The following is a 25,169-nucleotide window of genomic DNA, read 5'->3' on the forward strand; positions in this document are numbered from 1 at the left end:
CTGGCGCTCCCTCCAGCAGCACGGCTGGGACGAGCAGAAGCTCCTGGCAAAGCGAGGGGCCGCGGGAGAGCCAGGGGCCCGGGGCAGCAGCCCCCCCCGCCGTCTCCCGCAGCCCCTCCGCCTGCCCCCACACCGTGGCTCGGGGGCGCCGCGGGCGCCGGGCAGAGGCGGGGGACGGGGACCCCCGGGCCGCCCTCGGTGCCCCCGCGGGAGCCGCCGCCCCCGCGGGGTCCCGGCCCCAGCCCCGCCCGCGACGGGGCCCGGGGCCGGCGGGGCCGTCCCGATCCCGATCCCGATCCCGATCCCGATCCCGATCCCGCCCCAGCCCCCCGCCCGCCCCCCGCCCCCCGGGAGCCCTGGCGGCGGGGCGGTCCCGGCGGGTCCCGGCGATGCTGGCGGCACGGGGCGCGGGCGCGGGCGCTGCGGCGGGGCGGCCGCTCGCGGCGGGGGCCGGGGCCGGGGCGGTGCAGCCGCGGGGCCCCCCCCCGCGCCGTGGACCTGCGGAGCGACACGGTGACCCGGCCCTGCGCGGGGATGCGCCGCGCCATGGCCCGCGCCGCCGTGGGCGACGACGACTACGGGGAGGACCCGGCGGTCAACGGTGGGCTGCGGGGACGGGCCCCCCCGCGGCTCCGGGCCCGGCAGAGCCGGGGGGGGGGGGGGCCGCCCCACACCTCCCACCCCGGTGAGGGTCCCTGCCTGCAGCCCCCCCCCAGCCCAGGGGGCGGCCGGGATGGGGACCCCAGAGGAGGACTTCTCCGGGGTGGGGGGGCTGGGGGCGGCTGCCTGGACCTGGGGGGTTCCCGTCCGCCCCCCCGTGCCCACTCAGGGCCAGCAGACGCTCCCCCCCCCCTCAGGACCCCCGTGCTTCTCCCCCCTGCAGAGCTGCAGCGCCAGGCCGCAGGGATCCTGGGGATGGAGGAGGCTCTTTTTGTGCCTACTGCCACGATGGCAAACCTCATCGCCGGTGAGTGCCCCGGGCTGTGCCCAGCCCTCCCTCCTCGGGGCGGTCGCAAACTGAGGGGCAGGTTTATGCCCCCATCCCGTGGAGGGTGCGGAGGGCGAGAACAGCCCCGCTCCTCCCTGGGGTCCCAAGGAGAGCCCCACTTCTGCTCAGGAAGCTGCCTGGACAGCCACAGGGGAAAACTGTGGGCAGCAGGTCCTTTCTGACCCGGGTGCATCTCCTCACCCCCCTCCACCTCAAATTGGTAACAGCATGGCCCCGCTCGGACCCCGAAGCTGCCCCCCGCTTCATGCTGCTGCTGAGCAACTCCCCGCCTTGGGTCTGCTCATCCCCGTCTCACGCTCGGCCTCCACTCTGCTCCATTAACCTTTACCCTGTTCGCTTTCCTGCCTTCCTGTGAGCGGGGGTCCGCTGTGCGCTGCGTGGGATCATGGGCCCCTGCTCCAGCCTTGGCCACGTGCATGCACCAGGAGTTGAGGCTGTGCCCCCCAGCTGCTCCCCCACCTCCAGCTGCTGCGGGCACCCCCCGGGCGACAGCCCCAGCACCGCCGGGGACAGAGCGGGTGCCCCCGTGCCCGCAGGAGGCCGCGCCGCTGCTGCAACGCCGTGCTGCCTGCCCAGGCTTTGCGCGCCGGAGCCCCCCAAACCGCCCGAGCGCAGGCAGCCGGCGGGTACCCCGGCTGAGCCTGCCTGCCCCCCCCCCCGCACACGCTGCCCGCCGGGCGCTGGCCCCCTTCCTCACGGCCCCTCTCCCTCCCAGTGATGTGCCACTGCCAGCGCAGGGGGGCTCAGCTGCTCCTGGGCCGGGACTCCCACCTGCACCTCTACGAGCACGGCGGGGCCGCGCAGGTGGGTGCCGGGGGCGGGCGGGGGGCGGCTGCGCAGGCGGGGCCGGGAGGGCGGCTTGCTGCTGCCCTCCTCTGGCTGCCGGGGCCGGGCAGGGCGGAGGATCGATCCCTTGCTGGGCTGCGGCTGCAGCCGCAGAGGGCCGGGACCCCCGTGCACCGCCACCGTCCCCCGTCAGCTCTGCTCTTCACCCTGCCCTGGGCGCAGGTCGCTGGGGTCCATTCCCAGGCGCTGCCGGACCTGCCAGACGGCACCTTCGACCTGGACCGGCTGGAGCTGACCATCCGTGAGGCCCACGGCAGCCGGTACCACCCGCGCCCCGAGCTCATCTGCCTGGAGAACACGCACAGCTCGGCGGGGGGCCGGGTGCTGCCCCTCACCTACCTCCAGCAGGTAGGAGCCCACAGCTGGACGCTGGCTGCAGCCCTGCCTGGGTGCAGGCAGCCGGACCCAGCAGGACGGCACCACGGGGACGCCAGGGCCCTGCCGAGGAGCTCAGAGCACGGCTCACGTTGGTGCCGGCCGCCCCAGGAGTCCCTTCCAGCCCAGCTGCTCCTCTGCCTCCCCCCAGGTCCGTCGGCTTGCTGACCGCTACGGGCTGCGGGTGCACATGGACGGAGCGCGGCTGATGAATGCGGCGGTGGCCCAGGACGTGGACCCAGCTCAGATCACCCAGCACTGCGACTCCGTGTCCCTCTGCTTCTCCAAGGTGTGCTTGCATGGGGAGGGGGGGTCCCTGGGGCCAAACGGGACCAGCACAAGACAGGGCCTCGCCCTTGTTTGGGGGCACCAGGCTGAGCCCCCGCCTTGCAGGCTGGGGCATCCCTGGGCACGTCCCTGGGAGGGGCAGGGGGCTGCTCCCCGGCACAGCTCGGGTCACCCCTCTGGTGGCTCCGCAGGGTCTGGGTGCCCCAGCCGGCGCGGTGCTGGCTGGACGCAGGGAGTTTGTCGCTGAGGCCTGGCGTGTGCGGAAGCTGCTGGGCGGGGGGATGCGGCAGGCAGGCGTGCTGGCAGCCGCTGCCCGCGTTGGACTGGAGCACGCGGAGGCGACGCTGCGCAGAGACCACGACAACGCCCGACGCTTTGCTGAAGGTATCTTGGGGTCCCTCGGCACGCTGGGAGGTACAGGCGCCCACAGCCTAATGCCGCTCCCTCTGACTGGCTGTGCAGGCTTCCAGGCACTGCTGTGCAGCCAGGTTCTGCCCTGCCCGACAGCTCGGCGTGGGCCCAGCCTTATCCCCCACCCTCACCGTCGGCTGGGCTCACCGCACCCAGCACCAGCCGGCACTGCCAGGGGTGATAGCGGTGCGGGCACCTTCCCCGGGCAGCCGTGCTGGATCTCGAGGATGCTGCTGGGGTCCCTGCCTGGCTGGAGTGCTGGGACGATGCTGTGCCTGTCCCCGCGGTGCTCACAGTGACCCTGGTGTGCAGCACAGCGGGGAGGGCGAAGGGACCCTCCTTCAGCCAGGGTCTGGGGCAGGGCTTCGGCAGCCTCCTCTCCCGGGAACCCGGGCACCGGGCTCACAGCCTACTGCCTCTGCCTCTGCCTCCCGCAGGCATCCAGGAGCTGAACTCGCCCGTCTGCTCTGTCAACCTCGCAGCGGTGGAGACGAACATCGTGATGGTGAGCATCAGGGGGGGCTGGCTGTCCCCCACAGAGCTCTGTGAGCACCTGCGGGCAGTGAGTGAGGAGGAGCTGGCCGAAACCGGCCAGGCTGTCAGTGTCCTGCTGTTCCCCTGGTCGGCACACACCGTGCGCGCGGTCTGGCACCGCGATGTGTCAGCCCGTGACACCGAGCTCGCAAAGAACAAGCTGGAGTTTGTGGCCAGGAAGTGCCAGGAGAAGCTGGCCCTGGGACTGCGTCCGACTCCTCCGAGTGCAGGGGGATCCTGAGCTTGCCTCCCCCTGGCTGCTGCAGGCAAGCTGGTGGGCTGCGGCAGAGTCGTGGTTTAACCCCAGCCAGCAACTAAGCACCACGCAGCCGTTCACTCGCTCCCTCCCCACCGAGTGGAATGGGGGAGAGAATAGAAAAAAAAGTAAAACTCGTGGGTTGAGGTAAGAACAGTTTAATAGGACAGAAAGGAAGAAAATAATAACAATAATAATAACTAATAAAATGACAATAATAATAATAAGGATTGGAATATACAAGTGATGCACAATGCAATTGCTCACCACACGCTGACCAACACCCAGTTTGTTCCCGAGCAGCAATTCCCCCCAGCCCCACTCCCCCCAGTTCATATACTAGACATGAAGTCACACAGTATGGACTACCCTTTTGGCCAGTTTGGGTCAGCTGCCCTGGCTGTGTCTCATCCCAACTTCTTGTGCCCCTCCAACCTTCTTCCTGGCTGGGCATGAGAAGCTGAAAAAATCCTTGACTTAGTCTAAACACTACTTAGCAACAACTGAAAATATCAGTGTTATCAACATTCTTCTCATACCGAACCCAAAGCATAGCACTGTACCAGCTACTAGGAGGACAATTAACTCTATCCCAGCTGAAACCAGGACAAGCAGCTGTCCCAGCCCTGTCCTGGCAGCCAGCAGCAAAGGGGCTGGGACCAGCCACAGCGTGCCCCAGGTATGTTCCCAGCCAGCTGCAGCACAGCATCCACCCCAGTGTGCAGCCCCGTAAACCAGCGTGAGCCCAGCCCCAGGGAGACCCCAGCCCACCCCTGCAGTGGGAGCACCGCACCTCTCGGGAGGCAGCACCTTCACAGGCATGCCCAGAGGGACAGACAAGAGCCCACATCTCACATTGCCACACAGACCCCTCCAAGGCAGCATCCCTGCCTCGCTAGTCACCCAGCAAACGCGTCCTCAGAGCACCCTCTAGTCCTCTACAGAAGCTCTGCTCCTGTAACTCAGGTCCCGCAGGCAGCACCCAAAAGCAGAGCCAGACATCCTCCGTCCCAAAGGCCACACACTGCACGTGGCCCATGTGCACCACACGTGTGCAAGGATGCTGCAGCAGGGAGACAGGTCCTAAGGGATGGTCAGGGCACAAAATAAACCTGTTCTGGCAGTACTGTGGCTGTGCAGGATGTTTTCTCCCAAGTGTGCTCCTCTCCTGACTGCGCAGCAGGGACATCATCGCAGCCCAGAGGTGCGCCTATTGAGGGACAAGTGCTCCTGAGGATGTGGAAGTGTCTCAGCCACAGGACCAGGGCCACTACACAGCAGTGCCAAAGTTTGTATCTGGCCAGGACTGTCCCAGGGGCACGAGCCTAGCCTGGCCCAGACAGCTCGCCAGTGTGCTCCTCCATCACCCCCCATCCCCAAAGGCTTCCATTACCCCTGTCCCACAGCCGCAGGCAGGCTCTCCGGGCTTCCCTGCCTGCCGAGCCTGTCACATTCTGGGTTGGTGAGTCCCCAGCAAAGAGCTGGGCTGGGCTCAGTGGTGCGCTCCCCACTGCCAGCACAGCGGAGGCCAGCTGCAGACTGGGAGCTCCGTGCTGGAAGAGGAGATTCTCTCTGCAGCATCCACATCTAGTGTCTACTTGATGGCTTAGCACAGCCCCAGCTCCCCAGGAAGCAGAGTTATACTTAGGCAGCAGTTATTCCTATTTTATTTTGTATTGGCAATAAGCAGTTTAAAGGAAACCGAGGGAACAAACTTCATCACCAGGTCATCCAGACAGAGCCCTGCAGGCCTGCCAGCCCCATGCAGGGGCAGAAACACCCCAGCAAAGGAATGCCAGCCCAGGCAAGAACTGGTAATAACTGGTGCTCCCCTGCTCCGAGCCCCCCCTGCTTGGCTGCAGGCTGGAGGGAGCGGAGGGGACACAGAGGGTGTCCGGAGGCAGCAGCCACCCTGTGCTGCAGGAGGAGACCCAGGCAGCTGCAGTGAGGAGGGCAGCAGGGCAGGGTGCATGCAGGGCTGCAGTTCCTGACTCAGTTTGCTCCCGACATGCCATCAAGCTCTTGAAATCATGTTCAGAATCACCTGGGATGAGGAACCGAGCCCTGTGAGCGGTGCCTGGCCCCGCTCCTCCACTCGTGGAGATGATGGCCAGCCCCGAAGCCGCAGCCCCACATTGGCCCCCGTACGCAGGGGAAGCTCGCCTCAGCACAGCTCTCCTGCGCTGCCGGTCTCAGCTGTGCTCAGAGAGTGAAGGGAGGACAGGAGGTCTTCCCCTACCTGAGTGAGGACATAGCTGTCCTCCGACAGCTTCTCAATGATGTCAAAGTGATCCACGCCAGCAAGATCCAGCAGGGAGACAGACCAGCCGGCTGCACGCAGGGCCTGCGGAGAGAGCGGTGCTGGCAGGAGGGACCCTGACCCCCATCCACTCTGGTCAGGGGAGCAGGAATGATGGCTCGGCAAGGACTAGCATCCTCCTCTGATCCACTGTCGTCTTTGACAGCAGCCATTGCCACAGCAGCAGAAATACTGCTCTGATACAGAACATGAGCTCTTCATCCCAGCTTAGCAGGTCCGAGCGGGCCGGCTGGAGCCACATCCCTGTGGAGCTGGGCAGGGCGCTGCCCCGGAGCTCACCTGGCCATACTCCTGCGACTGCCTGCGAAACTCCGGGGAGTCGTGCTGGGCCACAGCCACGAGCACCTCACAGGCCGCAGCCGCAGGCGCTGCTGGGGAGATGCACAGCATGGGGCTGTTCCTCTGGGCAACCTCCCTGGAGGAGACAGCGCAGTGGCAGCTGATGTAGCCCCTCGCTCAGAGAAGGCATCTTTGCCTGCAGAGCACCCGTGTCCTCAGCTGTGCACACCATCCAGGCGCAGGGCGCAGGGCCTGTGCCCGGGTCAGGCGCAGAGGCAGCGGGTGCCCCGCAGCGCAGGCAGGCTGTGCGGGCAGGGGCAGAGCAGGCTGCAGAGCCGCTGGTGTTCGCCCGCAGGCTGCGCTGGCCAAAGGCAGGCATACACAGCCTGCCTGTGCCCTTTCCCAGTCGCTGTCCCCATGGTGTGTGGGCTCACCGGCTCATGTTCAGCGCATCATTCACGTAGGTGTGCAGGATGGGCTCAAGGTCGTACACGCCGCTCACGAGCACAGCTCCTGGAGGCAGAGGTGCTGGTGGGTGAGGGGCCCTGCAGCTCAGGCCGCTCTTGCAGCCCTGCACCTGGGAACTCTGTTTGCACCCACATCCCCGGGCTTCAGTGAGCGGCTGGTGGGTGCAGGACACACACACCCCCGGGGGCAGCTCGTCCAGGAGCCCAGAGTCTTGCACTCCTAGTGCCTGTGGGCTGCAGTTGGCTGGGGCAACTCATCCCCCTCGGCTCTACAGCCCCCACAGCCCCTTACAGGCAGCAGAGACGGCCTCGCTCCAGGTGCAGACACCAGTTCTCCTTCAGCCCCTGCACCTGCACACGGCGGCGCTACCTTTGATATCTGGCACCACTCCGTATTCTGTCCAGTCCGTGGACAACACCATGGCTGCCAAGTGGGCCCCTGCTGAGTGTCCACACAGGTAAATGCCTCTGGAGAGAGGGAGCCATGAGCCAGCGTGGGGAGCGGCGGCACGGCGCCTGCTGCCACCCTGCTCCGCGCGGAGGAGGTGGCACAGCTGCAAGTGCCACAGCCCAAACGCGGCAGCTCAGACACGTTTCCCGGTCCATTGACCAACGCCTCGCACAGTGACAAGGGAGCATGGCCACAGGCGTTGCCCAGCCCTTGGACCGGTCGAAGCCTTTGTCACACGGCACAGCTCGTTCGTCCCCCTCCTGTTGCTGCCATGGCCACTTCCAGGCACCGAACCACCCAGGGAGTGACATGGGCACAGTTTGCCTTGAAGGCCTGGCAGCGGCTGTAGTGGTGGGGCAGAGGGGACCCCAGGAGCTGCACGCGGCCCACCTGATCCCAGAGTACCGCTCCACCAGGAAGGCGAGGCTGCGCCGCACCTGCAGCACCATGGCGTCCATGTGGCCTGGGCAGAGGGCAGAGTCAGGAGGGCGCCAGGGCAGAGTCGGGAGTGCGCCGGGCCAGCACGGGCAGCCTCTGCCTCCGCTGGGCACCACCTACCTTTGGGGGCTGTGTCGTAACCCACTGCCACCACCGCCACGCCCTGCGACACCAACGGGGGGGCTGCAAATCCTGACTCGTCTTTACTGGGGGGGGAGATGGAAGCTAGCCTGGCTGTGGGGGCCAGGGTCTCCCAGGGCTGGCCGGGAGGCCGATCAGACCCGGAGCACCCAGGACAAGTCCAGGTACCATGAGAAGGGAGACAGTAGGAGCGGGCCGGGGGGCTCCCTTCCCGAGGGATCCCCTCCGCAGCAGCCCACCTCACCTCAGGCACTGCCAGTATCCGCCATGGATATAGACCAGGACCGGGAAGGCTGTGCAGCACGGCCTGGAGTGAGCAGGGGGGCACGGCCCCTGCCCACCCCCGCCGCCCCTGCCGCCCCGTCACCTACTTCCAGAAGGATCCACGGGAAAATAGATGTCCAGCTTCTCGCCGTCGCCGTCACCATAGGGGACGTGCAGCGAGGTCTGTGCGCCGGCCCGGGCCCGCTGCGTTCCTGCGGCGGGACGGACACGGCACCTGGGGCACCGCCGGCGGGACCAGGGTCCCGGCACCCGAGCGGCAGCCCTGCTCCCGGCCCCGGTGCCCCCAGCCCCGACCCGCCCCGCCGCCCCGGGGCCGCCGGCCCCTCACCTGCCGCCGTCGCCGCGAGGTGGGCCTGGATGACGGTGTCCCTGCCCAGGCGGGGGGACCAGCGGCTGGGGGAGTACTGCTCCTCCAGCGCCTGCGGAGGAGGCACGGGGGCTGCGGCGCGGGGCAGCTCCGCCTGGGCGGCGGCCCCGGGGCGGCGGGGACCGGGCGAGGCCCCCCGCCCCCGCCGCGGGCCCTACCTCCGCGGGCATGTCCCGCCACCCCCCCATGCTGCGGCCGATCCCGATCCCGATCCCGATCCCGATCCCGATCCCGGTCCAGCGCCCGTCGCGGTGGCCCGGCGCCCCCTGCCCGCCCGGGGGCGGGGTCCGAGTCCGGGGGCGGTGCCGCCCCACTCCCATTGGCCGCCCGGGTGGCGGGGCCCGGGGGCGGGGCGGGGCGGGGGCGGGGCGGGGCGGGGGCGGGAACAGCCCGTTCCCGTTGGTCGCACAGTGGGCGGGGCCGCGCCGGGGACACCGGGCGGATTGACAGGGAGATGACGCAGGGGGCGTTCCGGCGCGCAGGCGGGCGCGGGGTGCACGCCGGGAAGGCGGCGCGGGCCCGGGAGCGGACGCGTGGAGGGAAATAAGAATTTTCGCGCCTGTGTCCCCATTGGCCGGCGCGGCGGCGCGGCGGCGCGAGCCCTCCTCCGATTGGCCGGTGAGGCGGCGCGTGGGCGAGAGGCCTCTCCGGATTGGCCGGCGCCGCGCTGCAGCGGAGAGGCGCGCGCGGGCGAGCGGTCGGTCAGTCGGTCAGTCAGTCAGTCCGTCCGTCAGTCTGTCCGTCCGTCCGTCCGAGCCATGAACTGCCTGACGGTGCCCGGCGTCCACCCCGGCTCGCCCAGCCGCCCGCGCGGGCAGATCCAGGTACCGGGACGGGCCGGACGCCCTGGGGCTGCGGCGAGCGCCGTGGGGCCGGCACCGACTGGGGCAGCGCGGGCGCCCGGGCTGTGCGGGGAGATGGCGTGGCCGGGCTGGTGCGGGTCGTGGGGCCGCGCCAGCCCCGGGCGGGGAGCCGGGGCTGCCAGAGCCGTGGCGGGGCTGGGCCGGCGCCAGGCGGGATGCCGGGCCGGGCTGGGCAGGGCAGGGCGGCGGCCGGGCCAGCGCCCCGGGGCTGCCTGCGTGGTGCCCGTGCCCGGCTGTGTTCTCACCCGCTGACCCCCGTGGTTCTGCCCCCAGGTGATCTTCGGACCCATGTTCTCCGGGAAGAGGTAGGCCAAGGGCGGATGGGGGAGGGGGTGGGCAGGGAGGGGGCCAGAGCCCGCTGACGGCGGTCTCTTGCAGCACGGAGCTCATGCGGCGGGTGCGGCGGTTCCAGCTCGCTCAGTACCAGTGCCTGCTGGTGAAGTACGCCAAGGACACACGCTACTGCACCTCTGGCGTCTCCACGCACGACAGGTGAGTCCCTGGGGCAGGAGGACCCATGCCTTTGGGCCCAGCATCTGGGGTGCCTGGCTCACCTGCTTGTTCTCCCTTCCCCACAGGAACACCATGGAGGCCCTGCCAGCCTGCCTCCTCAAGGATGTGTACCAGGAGGCACTGGCCTCTGCGGTCATCGGCATTGACGAGGGCCAGTTTGTAAGTGCACGGCCAGGGCAGGTCCTGGGGAGCATCTGCAGCATGCGGTCTCTTCAGAGTACCCTGGGCAGATGACGGTCTGAACCCTCTGTAGGAGGGTGTGGGAAGAAATACCCTGGGACAGTTTGATCCTCCTGGATTATGCTTGTATAGTCAAACCCTTCCCTTCCCTTAGTCCCTGCAGGCTAAGGACAGTGGGACTGGAGTCTCTTTCACAGATAGGCAACATGGCTCTAACTTTCTTTGTACCCTGTGCTGCTGGATCCTGAGCGAAGTGCTGCCCCTTCTTCCTCCTGACGCTGTTTCTGTGCCTCCTCTAGTTCCCAGACATCGTGGAGTTCTGTGAGATGATGGCCAATGCTGGGAAAACCGTTATCGTTGCTGCTCTTGATGGGACTTTCCAGAGAAAGGTAAAACACTTTTTTTTTAGCACAGCAGGTGCTTTGGGATCCTCATAGAGCCCATCCAACAGAACTGCCCCTGCTGTCTTGGCACAGGCCTTCGGGAGCATCCTGAACCTGGTGCCGCTGGCAGAGAGCGTGGTGAAGCTGAATGCTGTGTGCATGGAGTGCTACCAAGAAGCCTCCTACACAAAGAGGCTGGGAGCAGAGAGGGAGGTGAGTTCCCTTGGAAGAAAAAGTGCTTCAGTAGCTTCACCTTGCCAGTCCTGCTAGTCTAGAGGAATCTCCTCAGGGGAACTGAGCTCTGCAGAGTCACTCTCCCAATTTTCTTGCCAGGTTGAAGTGATTGGAGGAGCAGACAAGTACCACTCCGTCTGCCGAGCCTGCTACTTCCGCAAGCGGCCTCAGCAGCCTGGGTCGGAAAACAAGGAGAACGTGCCCATGGGGCTGAAGCAGCTGGATGTGGCTGCCTCCCGGAAGATCTTTGCTTCTTGACTGCTGGGCTCCCATGTGGGGAAAAACAAGAGGAAGGAAGCTAAATGCTGTGACTCCCGGATGCCAGATTTGGCTGCTTCTGCTTTTAGCAAAACTGTTCAGTGTCTTAGCTCTACCTGTCAAACCAAGCCGCTCTTCCTCTGCACCAAGCACTAGGAAAGAGGAGGATCAACCGGACCTGATGCCAGGGGGGAGCTGAAGCAGGAGCATGACTAAAAGTGAGTTCCTTTCTCAGAACACGGAAAAGAGACAGATGTAGTTACTGATGCTGCCACACAAACAGGTCCTGGAAAACTGTCAGCAAGCCAGGCTGCAGGGCTTCCATCGCTGGCCTTAATTCTGGCCTTCTCTCCTGGGTCTTCTGCATATGTTCAGACTGCCACTGATGGCTGGTTCACTTGCCTGTGAACGCAACTGTTTCTTTCTTGCACACTGTTGCTAAAGCCCAGGTTTCCTAAGACCGTGTAGAGTAACTTAGTATTTTAAACTCACTTCCTTTTTTAACAGTCTGAGGAGATAACCCATCCCTTGTCACAGAGCTATGGCACAACTTTTCAACTGACACACGTAGCAACAGCCTGGCCCTCAGCAGTCCCTTTGAATGAATGTTCATGGCCTGTCCATTTGCCGTTATACTCAGTTGCTCTAACTGTCTTGTAAATTTTTGTCGAAACAGAAGAGGGGGAAAGGAAGGCTTGACTTGACAGCCTGACAGTAGGCTCTTCCTAGCTTTTGAACTTTAAAAGGGCAAGCAGTGGTCTGTATATTAAGACAGAGTCCTTTTGGAAGAATTAGACTTCACTGCAGGAAGAGCTTCCTCTCCAAAACCAGGGTGTTCTTGTTCAGGTCCAATCTTGGTGCTGCCACTTCAGTGTTTTGTTACCTGTGAAGGGTTTGGAGGCTCAGGACTTACTCTGTAAATGTTTGGACTACTGTGTCTGTGAAGATCTAGCTACTTGGAAAAGGGTCTCTGCTTTGAGTGGATGGTTCTCAACTCTAGTCAACTCTAGTCATGCATCTTGCTCCCTCCTGAGCCTTCCAAAAATTTTCGAGGCTCATTCTTCCTCAGCTGTAAGTTGACTGAAGGATCCTCTTCCCACTTTGCTTGACGTGGCTTCTGGAAGGTTGCTTTGTTTTTTTCTTACTCCTTGCAAAAGTGCTGTTCACTGTAAGCCAGTGTCCACAAGCTCCAAGCAGTGGCTCCTTGTTCGGGCCAGGTCCAATCTCCACGTGCGAGTGCAGCATGCTCTGTTTGCGGGCACCCTCCCTGGAAGCTTACAAGAGCTGTCTGAAAACCCCTGCTCCCTCTGTGTTACTTCAAGGGACGACACTTGTAGTACTCACAAGCACTTGATTGCCAGGCCTGGGCTTTCCCCTTAGGGACGGGGAAGGCAGCACTGCTACTGGTTCAGGTTAATAAATAACTTAACAAAATTGTCTGTGTGTGTTTTATACCAGACTGCTCCGGAAAAAGCTTCCCTGCAGCAAGCAGCATGCAAACAGAGCAGGCTGATTGCTCACAGCAGCAGCCTGTGCTGGAGGGCTGGTCGCAGGGGTGGTGTTGGAGCTCTCTGCTCAAACCTTCTACCAGACTCTGCAAGGAGCAGGAGGAGGGCTTGCCTAAAAATAGACATCAGCATGAGTGTGCTGTTTGCAGTGCAGCAGTTGGCTGGGGCTGTTCTGCTGTTTCCCGGCCTGGAACCCCCCCTGCCCCAGCCCTCAGGGAGAGAGGAGAAACCCTGTTTTGCTTCCCCAGAGAAGAAAGGCACGTGGTGGCTAGGTGAAAAAGTTTATTCCATCTCTACAGTGACAAAGAACTATTTGAACGCCAGCCCCAGCAGCGACAGCTCGCATACCGCACACTGCTGCTGGGAACAGCTTCGCAACAGGTGCAGCAGAAAACACAACCGGAGCCAGCCAGCCTGCACAGGCACCCTCAGGGTCAGCCGGGAGCCCAGGCTGCGAGCAGGGTGCTGCCGAGGGAGCAGCAGGCAGGACGCGGGATGGTGGCCTCACGTCTGCGGAGGCAGTGCTTAGTGGGAGGCTAGTGAGGGGGGCTGAGTCAGCAGGGAAAGCACTCCAGGACCTTCCCCAGACAGCTGGAACTTCACAGCCCCGCTGAGAGATCCCAGCGCTCGCTGCTCCCATGGATCCCAAACTGCGTCACCTGAGCACCGGCAGCTCTAGTGCAGGCTGTGGGAAGGCACAGCACGGGAGTTTATAGTCAAAAGAAGACAGGGCTTTGGCATCAAGCTCACCCAGCAGCAGCCGAGGGGGGAAGGCACAGAAGCTGGCGGCAGGCAGGAGCTGGACCGCCCGGCTGTGCTACGGCAGCGAGAGCTGGCACTTGAGGGGTTGCAGCTGGCAGGGCTGGAAAGGCACCGGTGCCAGGACAGGCCGGGGCAGCAGTCACAATGGCACAGCCAGGCCAGAGCCGGGGGGGTGCAAACCACACACCGGTCCTGCTGCTTCCTCCCGCGGCTGCTTCCCCCAAGGCCACAACAGCCAGGGCAGGAGCTCACCCACCCTCGGCAGAGCCACAAGGCTGCGCTCAGCAGTTGCGAATCACCCACTATGTGCCAAATCACCCACTACACACCGGGCACCGGATCCCAGCGGCGGGGAGCTCAGGTCCACCGTCGGGACCAGGCCCCTCCTGCGCCCCAGCACCAAGGCGCGGTGGCCTTCACACAAAGCAGCCGCCACCCTCCCATCCCACCTTCCCCCTTCAAGTCACAGGTCCCTCCCCTCCCACCCCACAGAAGAGAATTGCACTGGTACAGCCGTCTTTGCCGGGCCACCGGGCAGGGGCTCAGTACACCGGCGGGGGCTGGTAACCCTCTGGGGCTTCTGCAGTGTGGGTGAAGGGCGGCTGCTGGTAGCTCTCGTGGCTGATGTTGGGGTAGCTGGAGTAGGGAGCTGAAGCCTCCGGGGTGGGGTCGATGTAGCTGTGAGCAAAGTCCTCCACCCCCATTTTGTACCTCTTGTAAGCAAAGGCGATCAGGAGGCCCTAGAAAGACAAGGGGGTTGGCAGCGTCAGGGCTACCCTGGGCTGCGTGGCCCGGGAAGCCCCTACATGCTGCCTCCCGAGCAGGGCAGGGCCGGCTTCTGCCACAGCTTCACTCACCCAGGAGAAGATGGAGAAGAAGCTGAAGGTGATGGCGGCACGGGCCGAGTCAGCTCCGATGTACACGTCTTTGGCCTGCGTCCAGGCCCACTGGTTGGTCAAGAAACAAAAGCCAATGAACCACAGGAACGTCCAGAGACCTGCAGGAGGAAGGCGGTGTGAGGGACTGGGGCTGCATCCTGCTGCTCCCAGGCAGGTTCCCAGGCCAGACCCTGCTCCCACCAGGCTGCTGCTGCCATCGTGGGGGGGGCCCAGAGGCCAGCGCAGGCGCCTAGCCCAGTGCAGCTGCCAGCGTGCTTCTCCCCATGGCTCCTCAGAGCGCTTTCAAGCAGGCAGCACATGGCCCGTGGGCAGCGTGCCAGGCGGGAGCGACTCCCTTCACCAGGCACCGGCGGCCACGTCACGGGACAAGGGCAGCCATCGTAGCAGCCGCTGAAGGCGCAGCCCTGCCCTGTGGCCGCCGGTACCTGAGAAGCCGAGGTCCGCCAGGACCAGGTACTTGCGGTCGGTGGTGTTGCTGATCTGGGGGAAGTAGATGTCCACCATGAAGAAGAAGATGCAGGCGAGGAAGGCGAGGACGCCGATGCCGATGCCATAGCGGCAGGCGTCCTCGTTGTGGTTGAAGATGCAGAAGAGCTGGGGGGAACTGGGCAGGTTGCTGTAGCCCTCCCCGACCAGGCAGGCGAAGACGATCAGGGCGAAGACCTGCAGAGGAGGGAGCGAGCAGGTGTCCGGCGGGCAGCACCGGGGCTGTGGGGCCCCTTCCAGGGCTGCCCGCGCCCAGCCGGGCTGGGGACACCGGCCTGGGCAGGGCTCAGCGGAGCGCCCGTCACCGCGGCTGCGCCTGGGCAGGACGCGGGGAGGGGAAGGGAAGGCCGGGCCGGGCCGGGCCGGGCCGGGCCGGGCCGAACAGGAGGGGAAGGCCGGGCCGGGAGGGAGAGGAGGGGAAGGCCGGGCCGTGCGGGCTCCGGGGCGCAGGGCCGGCCCGGCTCGGGGCCCCTCCACAGCCCCGCGGCGCGGCCCCGGAGCAGGCCCCGTCCCGCCCCGACTCACCGCGCTGGCGATCCGCGCCAGGACCTGCGGCTGCTGCACGAAGCGGCCCAGGTCGAAGGCACCGCCGGCCTTGGCCGCCCCGTACGCTCCGCCGCCCTCCATCGCCCCGGAGCCGCCGCCGCCGCGCTCCCCCGCCGCTTCTGCGCGGCGCCGCCCCGGGGAGGGCCGGGCCGGGCCGGGCGGTCCCCCCGGCCGCCGGGGCGGAGCGAAGCGGAGCGGAGCGGGGCGGGGGGGGCCGTGCCCCGCCCGGCCACCGAGCGCAGCACCGTGTCCGCGCCGCCGGTGCCCTCGTGCTCCGCAGCCGCTCAGCCCGGCGCAGCGGGGAGGCCGATCAGCCGCCCCCCCGCCCGCGGCGGAGGGTCCCGCGCCTCCCTCCGTCCCTCCCTCCCGGTGCCGCGGCTACGTGGCCCCAGCGCAGCACCCGGGGCACCGGGCAGCGCCGTGGGGACGGGGGAGCGCCCGGTGCCTCCCGACCAGCTTTGTGCCGCCGGTCGGGCCCGGCCCCGCGCCCCCGAGCCCGTGCTCCCGCGAGTCGCAGCCCCACGGCCCGGCCGGCGGGGGGTCCCGGTGAGCGCGGCCGGACGGGAAATGAGGGGCTTTGCGGGGGCAGCTCCCGCCTCCCCCGGTACCGGGAGGCGGCAGGAGGGCTGGGCGGGGCTGGGGGGGATCGGTGCTTCCCCCCCGCCCTCCCCGCTGCTGGACGGGGCCGGCTTCGCACCCACGCCGAGCCGCGGCGCTTAGCCGGCGCGGGCGGAGGGAGCCCCGGGACGCGTCTCCGTCGGCTCCTGGTACCGGGGCGGGCGGGGGGCTGCCGGGGACTCCCGGGGGGGCGGGGAGCGCGGGCGGGGTGGCCGGGAGCCCCCGCCGGGGCCGTCGCCCGCCCGGAGCAGCCTTAGTCCGCCCCGGGAGGACTGCGAAGCCTGAGGGCGATGGAGGGGGAAGAGGGAGGGGAGGCAGGAGAAGGCGCTGGGGCACCGGCGGGCGGTGGGCGCGGGCGGCACGGCCCCGGCGGAGCCGTTCTTCGGCCCCGGGACGGCGCGGGCGGGGTGGGGGGGCACAGAGGTCTCTGCCCCGGTGTGTCCCCCCGCCGGGGCTGCCTCGCCCGCCCCGGGGCTGCGGATCCTGCCGTGCCCTTCCCCGGCAGAGCCCGGCCCCGGAGCGTCTCTGCCCCGGAACGGCGGGCGGGCTCCTCCGGCACAGCCCCGGGCCTGGGACGGTGCGAACCCCAACCCCACCTCCGCCGCGGGCAGGACCTGCTCGGCGGAGGCTGCGCCGCCTCCCCCATCCGCCCGCCTTCCTTCCTGCTCCCGCCGCGGCTCCCAGCCTGCTGGGCCGCCGGGCCGGGCTGGCCCCGCTGTTCGCCCCGCGTTTACACCCGGGTTTAGCCCCGCGGCCCCTCGCGCTCCCGCCTGCCCCGGGCTCCCGCACGCAGCGGCACCGGCACCGGCTCCATTCCCGTCCCCGGGGGCCCCGGGGCCGTCGGGGTGACCGGGGGTGCCGGCGGCGCGGGGCCGGCTGACGCCCGTCCGTTTGCCGTGCAGGGCGGCGTGTCGGAGGGAGCGGCGGGGCCGCAGGGACCCGCTCGGTCCCAGCAGGATGTCCCGGCCGCCCTCCATCACCCTCCGCGTCTCCGAGGACACCGACAGCGATGGGTGAGTGTGGGCCTGCCCTGCCCTGCCCTCCCGCTGCCCGTGCCCACCCGAGCTGTGCCACCGCACCCTCGGCCCCCCGGCATCCTGCAGCCCCAGCGGCACGAAGCTGGCGTTCTCGCCACGGGCGGCGGCAGCCCTCGTGCCCAGCCGGCACCGGGTGCGCATGCCGCGAGGCGACATGGCCGGGCTTTGAGCCGGCACCGGGGCTTTGCCATGGTTCCGTCCCTCGGGTCCCGGTGCCCAGCCCAGGCCTAGGTGAGCGGATCTGTGTCCCTGCAGCCAGGAGCTGAGCCCAGACAACGAAGGAGCCCTGCACACCTCCTTCCACCAGCTCATCCAGGAGCAGAGCAGCTTGGTAGAGGCGGTTCTGGAGCTGGAGATGCAGGCGAGGGGCAGAGGTAAAGTGCTGCGGCCGCAGCCAGGGTGGGATGGGGACAGTGCGTGTGCCCAGGGCTATTTACCGTTCCAGACCCTGCCTGGGCCAGCTAGGGCTCGTGCCGAGGCTGTGGCCAAAGCACTTGTAGGAGCCCACTGACACCTTCACCTGTGCAGGCAGTGGGGCAGACCTGCCCTTGGGGGCACAGAGAGCATCCCCAGGGGGGGCACACACTGGGGCAGGTGCCTTGCCTCCATGCCGGAGAAGGGCAGCAGGACCACAGGGACTGGAGGTGTGGGTGGTCTGGCTCTCACCGCTCTGCATCCTGCCCTCCCTCTCTCAGAGCACCCGGCCCGCCTGGCCCCCCAAGATGCCTGTGCCACGGTGTGGCAGGAGCCTGGGCAGGATGAACAGCACCTCGGTTACTCCTCCGCCTCCCTGCGGATCCTCGCCAACATGCCCAGCCGTACCATCGGTAGGTGCCACACACCGTCCCGCCCTTCCCAGGCCCAGGAGCCCCTTGGGAGAACTCTCCCATCTGCCTTGCTCTCCCACGGCTGCTCACCCCCCTGCCCTGACCTGCTCTTGCCCGCAGGGCGCAGCCGCGGGGCCATCATCTCCCAGTACTACAACCGCACAGCCCGGCTGCGGCGCCGGAGCAGCCGCCCACCCCTGCAGCAGCTCTGCCACACGGCGCGGCCCAGCCTGCGGCAGTACGACCTGGAGACCGACCCTGCCAGGGCCACTCTGGAAGGTGAGGGTCCCCCAGGAGTGGGAGCAGGCAGTGCCGGGCACCGTCCCCACGCCGGGTTCAGGATGGGCACACTGTGTCCTGGCTGGCCATGTCCCACTGAGCCCCTTGTGCCCCCAGACAAGCGGAGCCTGCTGGTGAAGGAGCTGCTGAGCCTCTCACCCAGCCAGCGCAGCCACATGCTGCTTAATGTGCCCCTCAGCCTGGCAGAGAAACGCACCCTCCGGTAGGTCCTCTCCCCCCGGCCAGGCAGGGCTCCCACAGCTGGAGCCGTCCTGGGGCCCGTGCCACCCTCTGACATCCCTCTCTGCTGGGCAGGCAGGAGCTGAGCGGGCAGAGGGGCCCCCTGAGGCAGCACGCCCAGTGCCAGGCCCCCTCCTCTCTCTGCGGATGGTCCAAGGACTACATCATCCTCGTAAGTCTGGGGTATGGGTCTGCACAGCAGCTGTCGGGGGCTCCGGTACAGGCTCCGGCCCCGGTGCTCTCCCCAGGCTCCCTCTCTCCGCAGGGCTGCCGGGGCCTCTGGTACAGGCTCCTCTCCCTGCTCCCTGCCGCGAAGCCCTGGCATTACGCCCTGAAGCAGATCGGCGGCCGCTTCGGCTCCAGTGTCCTCTCCTACTTCCTCTTCCTCAAGACGCTCCTTATGTTCAACATCATCTCATTCCTCATTCTCCTGGTCTTCGTGGTGGCCCTGCAGGCTGCATATCCCCCTGCCTCTACCAGCCCCCAGTCCTTCACTGGCCTCGAGCTCCTGACTGGAGCGGTAAGCACTGCCAGCACGCCAGTGCCAGCACATCCCTGGGCCAGGAGCTGCTCCAAGCCTGGGGCCCAGCCCTGCATCCCTGCCACAGTGATGCCCTGGTCCCTGTCCCGCATCCTTACATCCCCGCCACGGTGATGCTCCAGTCCCTGCCCTCACACAGCCGGGGCCCTGTGACTGCCAGTGTTGTGGGTGCAGAAGGGGGTGCCTGCTGCTGCCCCAACCCAGGGCTCTGCATCCCCACGAGCTGGCACAGATGTCCCAGGCTGGGCAGGGAGCCACGGGCACCAGCGAGATCATCCTGGGCCCCATCGTGCACTTTCCCACAGGGCTACTTCACTCACTCACTGCTATACTACGGCTACTACAGCAACATCACCCTCAATGACCCCTGCACCTCCAGCCCCAATGACAGCGCGTGCCCCCTCGCAGCCCCCCCGCTCCCATACAACATGCCGTTGGCCTACGTGTTCAGTGTTGGGGTCTCCTTCCTCGTCACCTGCGTCCTGCTGGTGTACAGGTGGGTCGGCAGCGCCTCCGGCACTGCCAGCCTTCACCCAGCCCTGGTGCCCTGACACCCTTCCCCTCGCCGCAGCATGTCCTGCTCCTTCCGGGAGAGCTACCGTGTGGGCAGCTCTGCTGGGGACCTGGCTGTCAAAGTCTTCTGTGCCTGGGACTTCAAGGTGATCCAGAGGCGCTCGGTCAAGCTGCAGTGTGAGAACATCTGCACCCAGTTGAAGGTGAGGAGCTGGGCTGGAGGCGGCCCCTGCACCCTGCAGTGGGCAGGCGAAGGCGTTCACAGGAGCCAGTCCAGACCCCAGGGCTCAGCACCCCCGCTCCTACCCACTGCACAGGGGAGCCCTGCAACTGCAAATACCCCCTGACCCCCACCCCGCACCAGCACTTTGTTCATCAGCCCTCAGGGTCCCAGCTCAGTGCAGCAGGACAAAGCCTTGCTCCAGACCCAGAGCATGTTCAGCAGCACTGGCACTGCTTTCTTGCAGGAGCTGCTCGCGGACCAGCAGTCCCGCTCCCGCTCCCTGAGCCTCTGCCAGCGCCTGGGGCACTCTGCTGTGCTTCTCCTGGCCTGGGCCCTCTCGCTGAGCACAGTGCTGGGCTGCGTACTGGCTGTGCACTACTTCTCAGAGCACATGCACGGGGTGAGTGCAGCCCCTCGCTGTGGGATCTTCTGCCCTGGTGTTGGGGGGGCCAGGGCTGGGCTACTGGGGAGGGAGGCAGGGGCAGCCCCATTGCAGCTCCCCTCCTGGCATTGGCATTTGCTGCCCTCCCCGAGGGTGCCAGGCTGCCGGCAGCCGCACACTCACCCTTGTACCCGCCCACCAGGTTCAACAGGACCACCGAGCACGGGGCAGCAGTGAGCGGCAGCAGGAAGCCATCCTGCTGGTCCTGCCCTTCATGGTGTCTCTCCTCAACATGCTGATGCCCCACCTGTACAACTTGCTGGCGACGTGGGAGAAGCAGGACTCCCCCGTGGCACAGGTCTACGTGGCAATCTGCAGGTAGGCTGGCCAGGGCCGAGGTGGAGGGAGCATCCTGCACCCCCACCTGCAGCATGGGGGGAGGCTTTGGGGCCAGACACCCCATCCGCGGGGCTTGGCCCCTCCATCCCCAGGGCTCAGGGGCTTCTGGCCCTGCTCCTGCTCCCCAGGAACCTCATTCTGAAGATGGTGGTCCTCGGCCTGCTCTGCTACCAGTGGCTCAGCCGGAGAGTTGTCTGCTCAACAGAGGAGGTCAGCACCGCCGCCCCGGGGCCATGCCATGCAGACTGTCCCTTGCCCAGGGAGCGTGGACCAAAGCCAAGGCTGCAGTCCTGGCACTGGCAGGCAGCAGAGGCAGGGGTCTGGCAGCAGGGGGTCTGCTGAACAGCACCACAGGCACCATCTGCTCCTTTGCTGAGGAGAGGGGGGTGTTAGCCAGACGTGGGGTAGCTGGGAAAGGGGCGCAGGGGAGGAAAAGGTCCCACAGCCCCTCACAGGAAAGTCATGGGGGGAGGAGAAGCCTCATTGCTCGCTTGATGCCACCTTTGCTTGTCTCCCCAGTGCTGGGAGACGTGTGTGGGGCAGGACCTGTATCGCTTCGTGGTGATGGACTTCATATTCACCCTGCTGGACACGCTTTTCGGGGAGCTGGTCTGGAGGTAATGTGCCCCAGGAGGGGTCCCCCTGCCAGCATGGCATCCCCAGCATGGCCCCGGCTCTCCGCTGCCCAGGCAGCGCTGCCCTGGTGCACCCAGGCTCTGCTGCCGCCTGAGGGCAAAGACGGGGTGCTGAGCATCCCTGCCAGTGGCAGTGTGGGAGCAGAGCTCCGCTCTTTCCCAGGCTGATCTTGGAGAAGAAGCTGAAGAGGAAGCAGAAGCCTGAGTTTGACATCGCCCAAAATGTGCTGGAGCTGATCTATGGGCAGACCCTGACCTGGTGAGATGTCTCCTGCCCGGCACGGCTCATTCCTCTGCTGGCAAATGCCTTGGGGGTCCCCTGAGAGCCCTGTGGCTGTCGGGGACCAGGCATGGGGAGCTGCATGTTTCGCTGAGCAGGGTCGTTTTGCTCCACATGGGTGGGACGAGGGAGATGGGTGGCCTGACAGTTACAGCGCCTGGTGCCAGCATCTTACAGCCACAATGCACGTGCTCACCTGGGAGGTCTGGCTTTGGCAGCAGGGTGAGAGCCACGGGGGGATCAGCAGCAGAGCATCCCGGCACTGGTCCAGCATCCCCCGCCCAGCTGGTCCCCTCCAGAGCTCTGGGGAAGGAGCAGGCTCTGGTGCAGGAGCAGCCCCCCTCGTTTGTCCAGACCATAATGGTGCAAGCTGCTCCCCTCCAGCCTGTCTTCTCAGCTGCTCAGGCCCCTGCTTTGCCACCCCCCACCCGCCTTTCTGCAGCCCCTGGTCTCTCACCCCCCTGCCCAAGGAGGGGATCCATGCGTGTGCTGCTGCGTTCCCACTCTCAACACACCTGGGAGCTCCAAAGGCCACGACCGCCCTGGGGTTGGTGAGATCTTAGCCACTGCCCAGCCCCAGCACAGGCTGCGCAGCAAACCTGGCACGGGGTGTTGTGTGCTTGCTCTTCGCTTTACGAAAGCCTGACCGCAGCTGGCGTCAGTGCCCTGCCGCTGCCCCCAGCTCTGCCCACCACTGGCTCCTGCAGGGCCCAGACTTGGGACAAGCTCGTCTTCTCTGCTCTCTCTCAGGCTGGGCGTTCTCTTCGCACCACTCCTGCCGGCCGTGCAGACACTGAAGCTGCTGCTGCTGTTCTATATCAAAAAGGTGTGAGCAGCCCCTCTGCCCCGCAGCTCGCCATGTGTCCCTGTGATGGGCAGCCCTGCAGTGATGCTGCACCCTGCTGCAGGCTGCCTCTGTCACAGCAGAGGTGCTGCACCATGCAGCAAGCAGCGCCGTCGTCGTGGGAGGGAGGAGGTGTTGCTGGGGACAGGGTGTCCCCAAGCTTGCCCAGCTCCCAGCGGAGGGGATGGTGGGCTGGGGCAGCTGTCCCGCTTGCGCTCCTGGGGCCGCTCCCCAGGAGACGGCAGCACGCAGGACTCTGCTCCCTGTCTGCAGACCAGCCTGATGCAGAACTGCCAGTCCCCCAGCAAGCCCTGGCAAGCATCTCACATGAGCACTGTCTTCATCACCCTACTGTTCTTCCCGTCCTTCCTGGGTGCAGCCGTCTTCCTCTCCTACACCATCTGGTCGTGAGTACCCGCTGGACCACAGCTTGGGGCACAGAACCGCTGGTTGCCTGGCGAAGGAGAGGGACTCGGGGAAACTGTTCCTCCCCAGCCCTGTACGGCATGCGGAGCGCAGTGTACCCAGCACAGGGCTGTGCAGTGCTGCGCCAGGCAGGGAGATGCAGCAGCTGGTCTGTGCCCACTTCTCCCAGCTGTTCCTGATGCAGGACAAGGGGATGAGGACCCCCTCGTGCAGCCACTGGGGATGGCTAGGAGAAGCAGCCAGCTGGGCTGTCCATCACTCTGACCAACCCCATCGGTCTGTCCCCTCAGGGTGCGGCCGTCGGAAACCTGTGGTCCCTTCCAGGGGCTGGAAAACATCTACAAGTCAGGGAAGACCTGGGTGCAAGTGCTGGAGAAGTCCAACCCGAACATCACCTGGTTTGCGTGGGTCCACCAGCACCTGGTGGAGAACACCTTCCTCCTGTTCTTCGTGTCTGGGTTCCTGCTGTGAGTACAGTCCCAAGCCTGAGGCTGAACCCTGGGCCCACACTTTGAGGGTCCTGCTGAGGAGCTGAGCGGGGGGCTGCGATCCAGGGTGTCACTCCAGAGCCCTGCGCCCCAGCCTGGAGGCAGGAGCGCAGCGTCCCCCAGCTTCCTGCCCTGGCTGCCACTGTCTTGTCCTGCCTGTCATTGCAGAGCCGTGATCTACTTCAACATCCAGGTGGTCAGAGGCCAGCGGAGGATCATCTGCCTGCTGAAGGAGCAGATTGCCAATGTGAGTGAGCTCTGCATGCTGCCCCTGGCCAGTCCCAGCAGTCCTGGCTGTTTCATGCCCTGGTCCAGCCTTGGGATTGCCGGATTCGGGTTCTAGCCCTGACAGCGCTGCCACCTCAGGCATGCAAGAGCACATCCCACGGCTGCTCACTGCAATGTCTCTGCTGTTGCAGGAAGGGGAAGATAAAATATTTCTCATTCAGAAGCTTCACTCTGTTTACGAGCAGAGAGAGAGACGCACCTGAGTCCCAGGTGAGGCCTGCATGAAAGGGAGAGGGGGCTGCCAGGGTGCTCGGAGCTCGGCTGGACACACAGACATTCCTCCGCTCCGTGCCGGAGCGGGGCTGGCGGGAGCGGCACTGCCAGGGCCAGCCCAGCTGCGGTAGAGCACTGCTTGCCGGGGAGCAGGAAGGTGCAGGAGATGATGGGGTGAAGGAGGATGGAGACATTTAGAGAGCCTCCTCTCTGCTTTCAGTGCTGTCTGCCCCCAGCAGCACACGCTTGGGGGTCTCGGGGACTCTATCTCTCCTCTTAGTGTCAGACTCCCCAGGAAGGAGCGCGACAGGACAGCGCTCTGCTTGCAGCCAGGGACTGGATCCAGCCATCTTTCTAAGCCATCACAGCGTGACACTGGAAGCAGTGGGACCGTGGGGTGCTGGGGAAGATCCTCCCCTCCGGGTTGCAGCAGCCAAGGACTCATTGGGGCATGTCATCTGGCAGCTCTGCGGGGATGCTGTGGCACAGGGACGTGGGCGCTCCCACTTCCCAGAGCTGCTGGGGATGGGGCAGGCACAGCAGGACCACGACACAGCGCTGCGCGGGGCTGGCTTGCCAGCAGAGCCCTTCTCCATGGGTGGTTACGGTTAGCAGAGAACAACTCTCCCTACTGTAAATGCCCCAGCCAGCCCGTAGAACACCTTTGGGCTGTTTCCAGAAGACTTCAGGGACAGTGATGCTTTCTGGCTGGAGAGAACCCTCAGCCCCCTTTGCACTGCCCAGGAGCAGCAAGTCTGGAGCTGGGAGCTGCCAGGCGCCGACCCAGCTCCAGCCCCATGTCTGGCTCACCACGAGGAGAGCAGCTGGCCGATACCTTCCCTGTGAACAAGGCCCCCCAGGCCCCCCCCAGCTCAGGCAGCCCTGCGGCACGCTGTGCCTGCTGGGAGGACAGGCTCAGAGACCACCATGGTGCTGAGTGCTGGGCTGGGCAGAGGAACCCAAAGGCTCTGGCTCCCCTGCTGCATGCTGACCTGGCCCATTAAAGTGTAGTTGTACAGGAGTGCTCCCAGCCTGTGTCTGACCCGTCGGGCTGGAAGCTGGCAAGCAGGTTCGGTGCATTAGCGTCAGTGTTCCTTAGGGGTGGTGACTCAGCAGCCGTGGCAGGGTGTGCTCAGGCTCCTTGGCACTGCCTGCCCATCAGGCTGTCCCGGGAAGAGCCCGGCTCAGCCCACACCGCAGGAGCAAAGACTATGGCCATGTCATCGCATATGGCCCCAGGAGCCACTCGCCATTGCGGTGCGGTGTCTGCAGCCCCCAGCACTGAGAACCGCTTTCCACCATACCACGCTGTCAGCAGGCCCTGGCCCTGGCCCAAGCCGGTTTCCCCCCGCGCCATGGCACCAACAGACCCAGGGAGGGTTGTGCCACGGCGTGTGCCAGGCGCGGGCAGCCACAAGTACCCCCGTGACTTGGCACTCATGCCACCGGGTGAGGCAGCTGCCTGCCCAGCTGGGCGCTGGGCTGGGCTGTCAGTGCGGGCACCGACAGGTTATCAGCGTGGACACAGACACAGGTTATCGGTGCGGGCACGGGCCGGGTTCTCTGCACGCACCCAGCTGTTCTCTGAGCCCAGGTGAGTGCTGGAGAGCAGCCACGGGCTGGCACTTGCTGCAGCTCATGAGACATCCCTGACCGAGGCATCCCTGCAGCTCAGCCTGTCCTGGCTCCGACACCCACCCAGGTCCCCCCCAGTCTTTCCACACATTCCTCCAGGTCACCCAGCTGTGCCTTGGCTGGCACAAGGCCTGCAGGGTCAAAGCTGCTAGCAGGAGCCCCATGTGTACTTGATCTCCAACCCGGGAGGCGTTACCAGCCC

The 25,169-nt window shown here is 66.1% G+C and overlaps 5 protein-coding genes across 12 annotated transcripts; 3 read left to right on the top strand and 2 right to left on the bottom strand.

The window, feature by feature from the left end:
- Nucleotides 1–437: 437 nt before the first annotated feature.
- Nucleotides 438–3,892, top strand: LOC115341599 (probable low-specificity L-threonine aldolase 2). The gene is made up of 7 exons (XM_030014878.1): nucleotides 438–601; nucleotides 884–967; nucleotides 1,725–1,813; nucleotides 2,018–2,203; nucleotides 2,382–2,519; nucleotides 2,710–2,902; nucleotides 3,367–3,892. The coding sequence occupies exons 1-7, from the start codon at nucleotides 535–537 to the stop codon at nucleotides 3,702–3,704; spliced, it is 1,095 nt and encodes a 364-aa protein (XP_029870738.1). The 5' UTR covers nucleotides 438–534; the 3' UTR covers nucleotides 3,705–3,892.
- Nucleotides 3,893–4,269: 377 nt separating this feature from the next.
- Nucleotides 4,270–8,810, bottom strand: AFMID (arylformamidase). 7 transcript variants are annotated; one of them, XM_030016208.1, is made up of 11 exons: nucleotides 8,626–8,810; nucleotides 8,429–8,519; nucleotides 8,187–8,291; nucleotides 8,060–8,108; nucleotides 7,795–7,880; nucleotides 7,627–7,699; nucleotides 7,156–7,253; nucleotides 6,753–6,831; nucleotides 6,319–6,454; nucleotides 5,959–6,063; nucleotides 4,270–4,929 (listed from the first exon to the last, which is right to left on the bottom strand). In XM_030016208.1, the coding sequence occupies exons 1-11, from the start codon at nucleotides 8,785–8,787 to the stop codon at nucleotides 4,615–4,617; spliced, it is 1,299 nt and encodes a 432-aa protein (XP_029872068.1). In that variant the 5' UTR covers nucleotides 8,788–8,810; the 3' UTR covers nucleotides 4,270–4,614. The 7 variants fall into 7 exon arrangements, with proteins under 7 accessions (XP_029872068.1, XP_029872069.1, XP_029872072.1 ...); XM_030016211.1 differs by lacking the exon at nucleotides 4,270–4,929 and adding an exon at nucleotides 5,364–5,763; XM_030016214.1 differs by lacking the exon at nucleotides 6,319–6,454 and having other exon boundaries at nucleotides 4,796–4,929.
- A 165-nt stretch (nucleotides 8,811–8,975) lies between these two features.
- Nucleotides 8,976–12,307, top strand: TK1 (thymidine kinase 1). The gene is made up of 7 exons (XM_030016278.2): nucleotides 8,976–9,291; nucleotides 9,604–9,635; nucleotides 9,709–9,822; nucleotides 9,909–10,002; nucleotides 10,323–10,412; nucleotides 10,500–10,619; nucleotides 10,740–12,307. The coding sequence occupies exons 1-7, from the start codon at nucleotides 9,226–9,228 to the stop codon at nucleotides 10,896–10,898; spliced, it is 675 nt and encodes a 224-aa protein (XP_029872138.1). The 5' UTR covers nucleotides 8,976–9,225; the 3' UTR covers nucleotides 10,899–12,307.
- A 368-nt stretch (nucleotides 12,308–12,675) lies between these two features.
- SYNGR2 (synaptogyrin 2) lies at nucleotides 12,676–15,249 on the bottom strand. The gene is made up of 4 exons (XM_030015583.2): nucleotides 15,079–15,249; nucleotides 14,493–14,730; nucleotides 14,026–14,165; nucleotides 12,676–13,908 (listed from the first exon to the last, which is right to left on the bottom strand). Exons 1-4 carry the CDS (start codon nucleotides 15,178–15,180, stop codon nucleotides 13,711–13,713), a joined length of 678 nt encoding a protein of 225 aa, XP_029871443.1. The 5' UTR covers nucleotides 15,181–15,249; the 3' UTR covers nucleotides 12,676–13,710.
- Nucleotides 15,250–15,778: 529 nt separating this feature from the next.
- On the top strand, nucleotides 15,779–24,353 carry TMC6 (transmembrane channel like 6). 2 transcript variants are annotated; one of them, XM_030015580.2, is made up of 21 exons: nucleotides 15,779–15,866; nucleotides 16,620–16,730; nucleotides 17,010–17,128; nucleotides 17,450–17,581; nucleotides 17,702–17,860; nucleotides 17,978–18,083; nucleotides 18,176–18,272; nucleotides 18,366–18,620; nucleotides 18,947–19,137; nucleotides 19,213–19,357; nucleotides 19,622–19,777; nucleotides 19,962–20,137; nucleotides 20,287–20,368; nucleotides 20,678–20,775; nucleotides 20,957–21,052; nucleotides 21,824–21,899; nucleotides 22,191–22,324; nucleotides 22,634–22,810; nucleotides 23,000–23,078; nucleotides 23,251–23,329; nucleotides 23,613–24,353. In XM_030015580.2, exons 2-20 carry the CDS (start codon nucleotides 16,675–16,677, stop codon nucleotides 23,320–23,322), a joined length of 2,406 nt encoding a protein of 801 aa, XP_029871440.1. In that variant the 5' UTR covers nucleotides 15,779–15,866; nucleotides 16,620–16,674; the 3' UTR covers nucleotides 23,323–23,329; nucleotides 23,613–24,353. The 2 variants fall into 2 exon arrangements, with proteins under 2 accessions (XP_029871440.1, XP_029871439.1); XM_030015579.2 differs by lacking the exon at nucleotides 15,779–15,866 and having other exon boundaries at nucleotides 16,160–16,730.
- Nucleotides 24,354–25,169: the final 816 nt, after the last annotated feature.

The sequence above is a fragment of the Aquila chrysaetos genome, chromosome 5 (genome assembly GCF_900496995.4).
Source record: "Aquila chrysaetos chrysaetos chromosome 5, bAquChr1.4, whole genome shotgun sequence".
Taxonomy (NCBI): Eukaryota; Metazoa; Chordata; class Aves; order Accipitriformes; family Accipitridae; genus Aquila; species Aquila chrysaetos.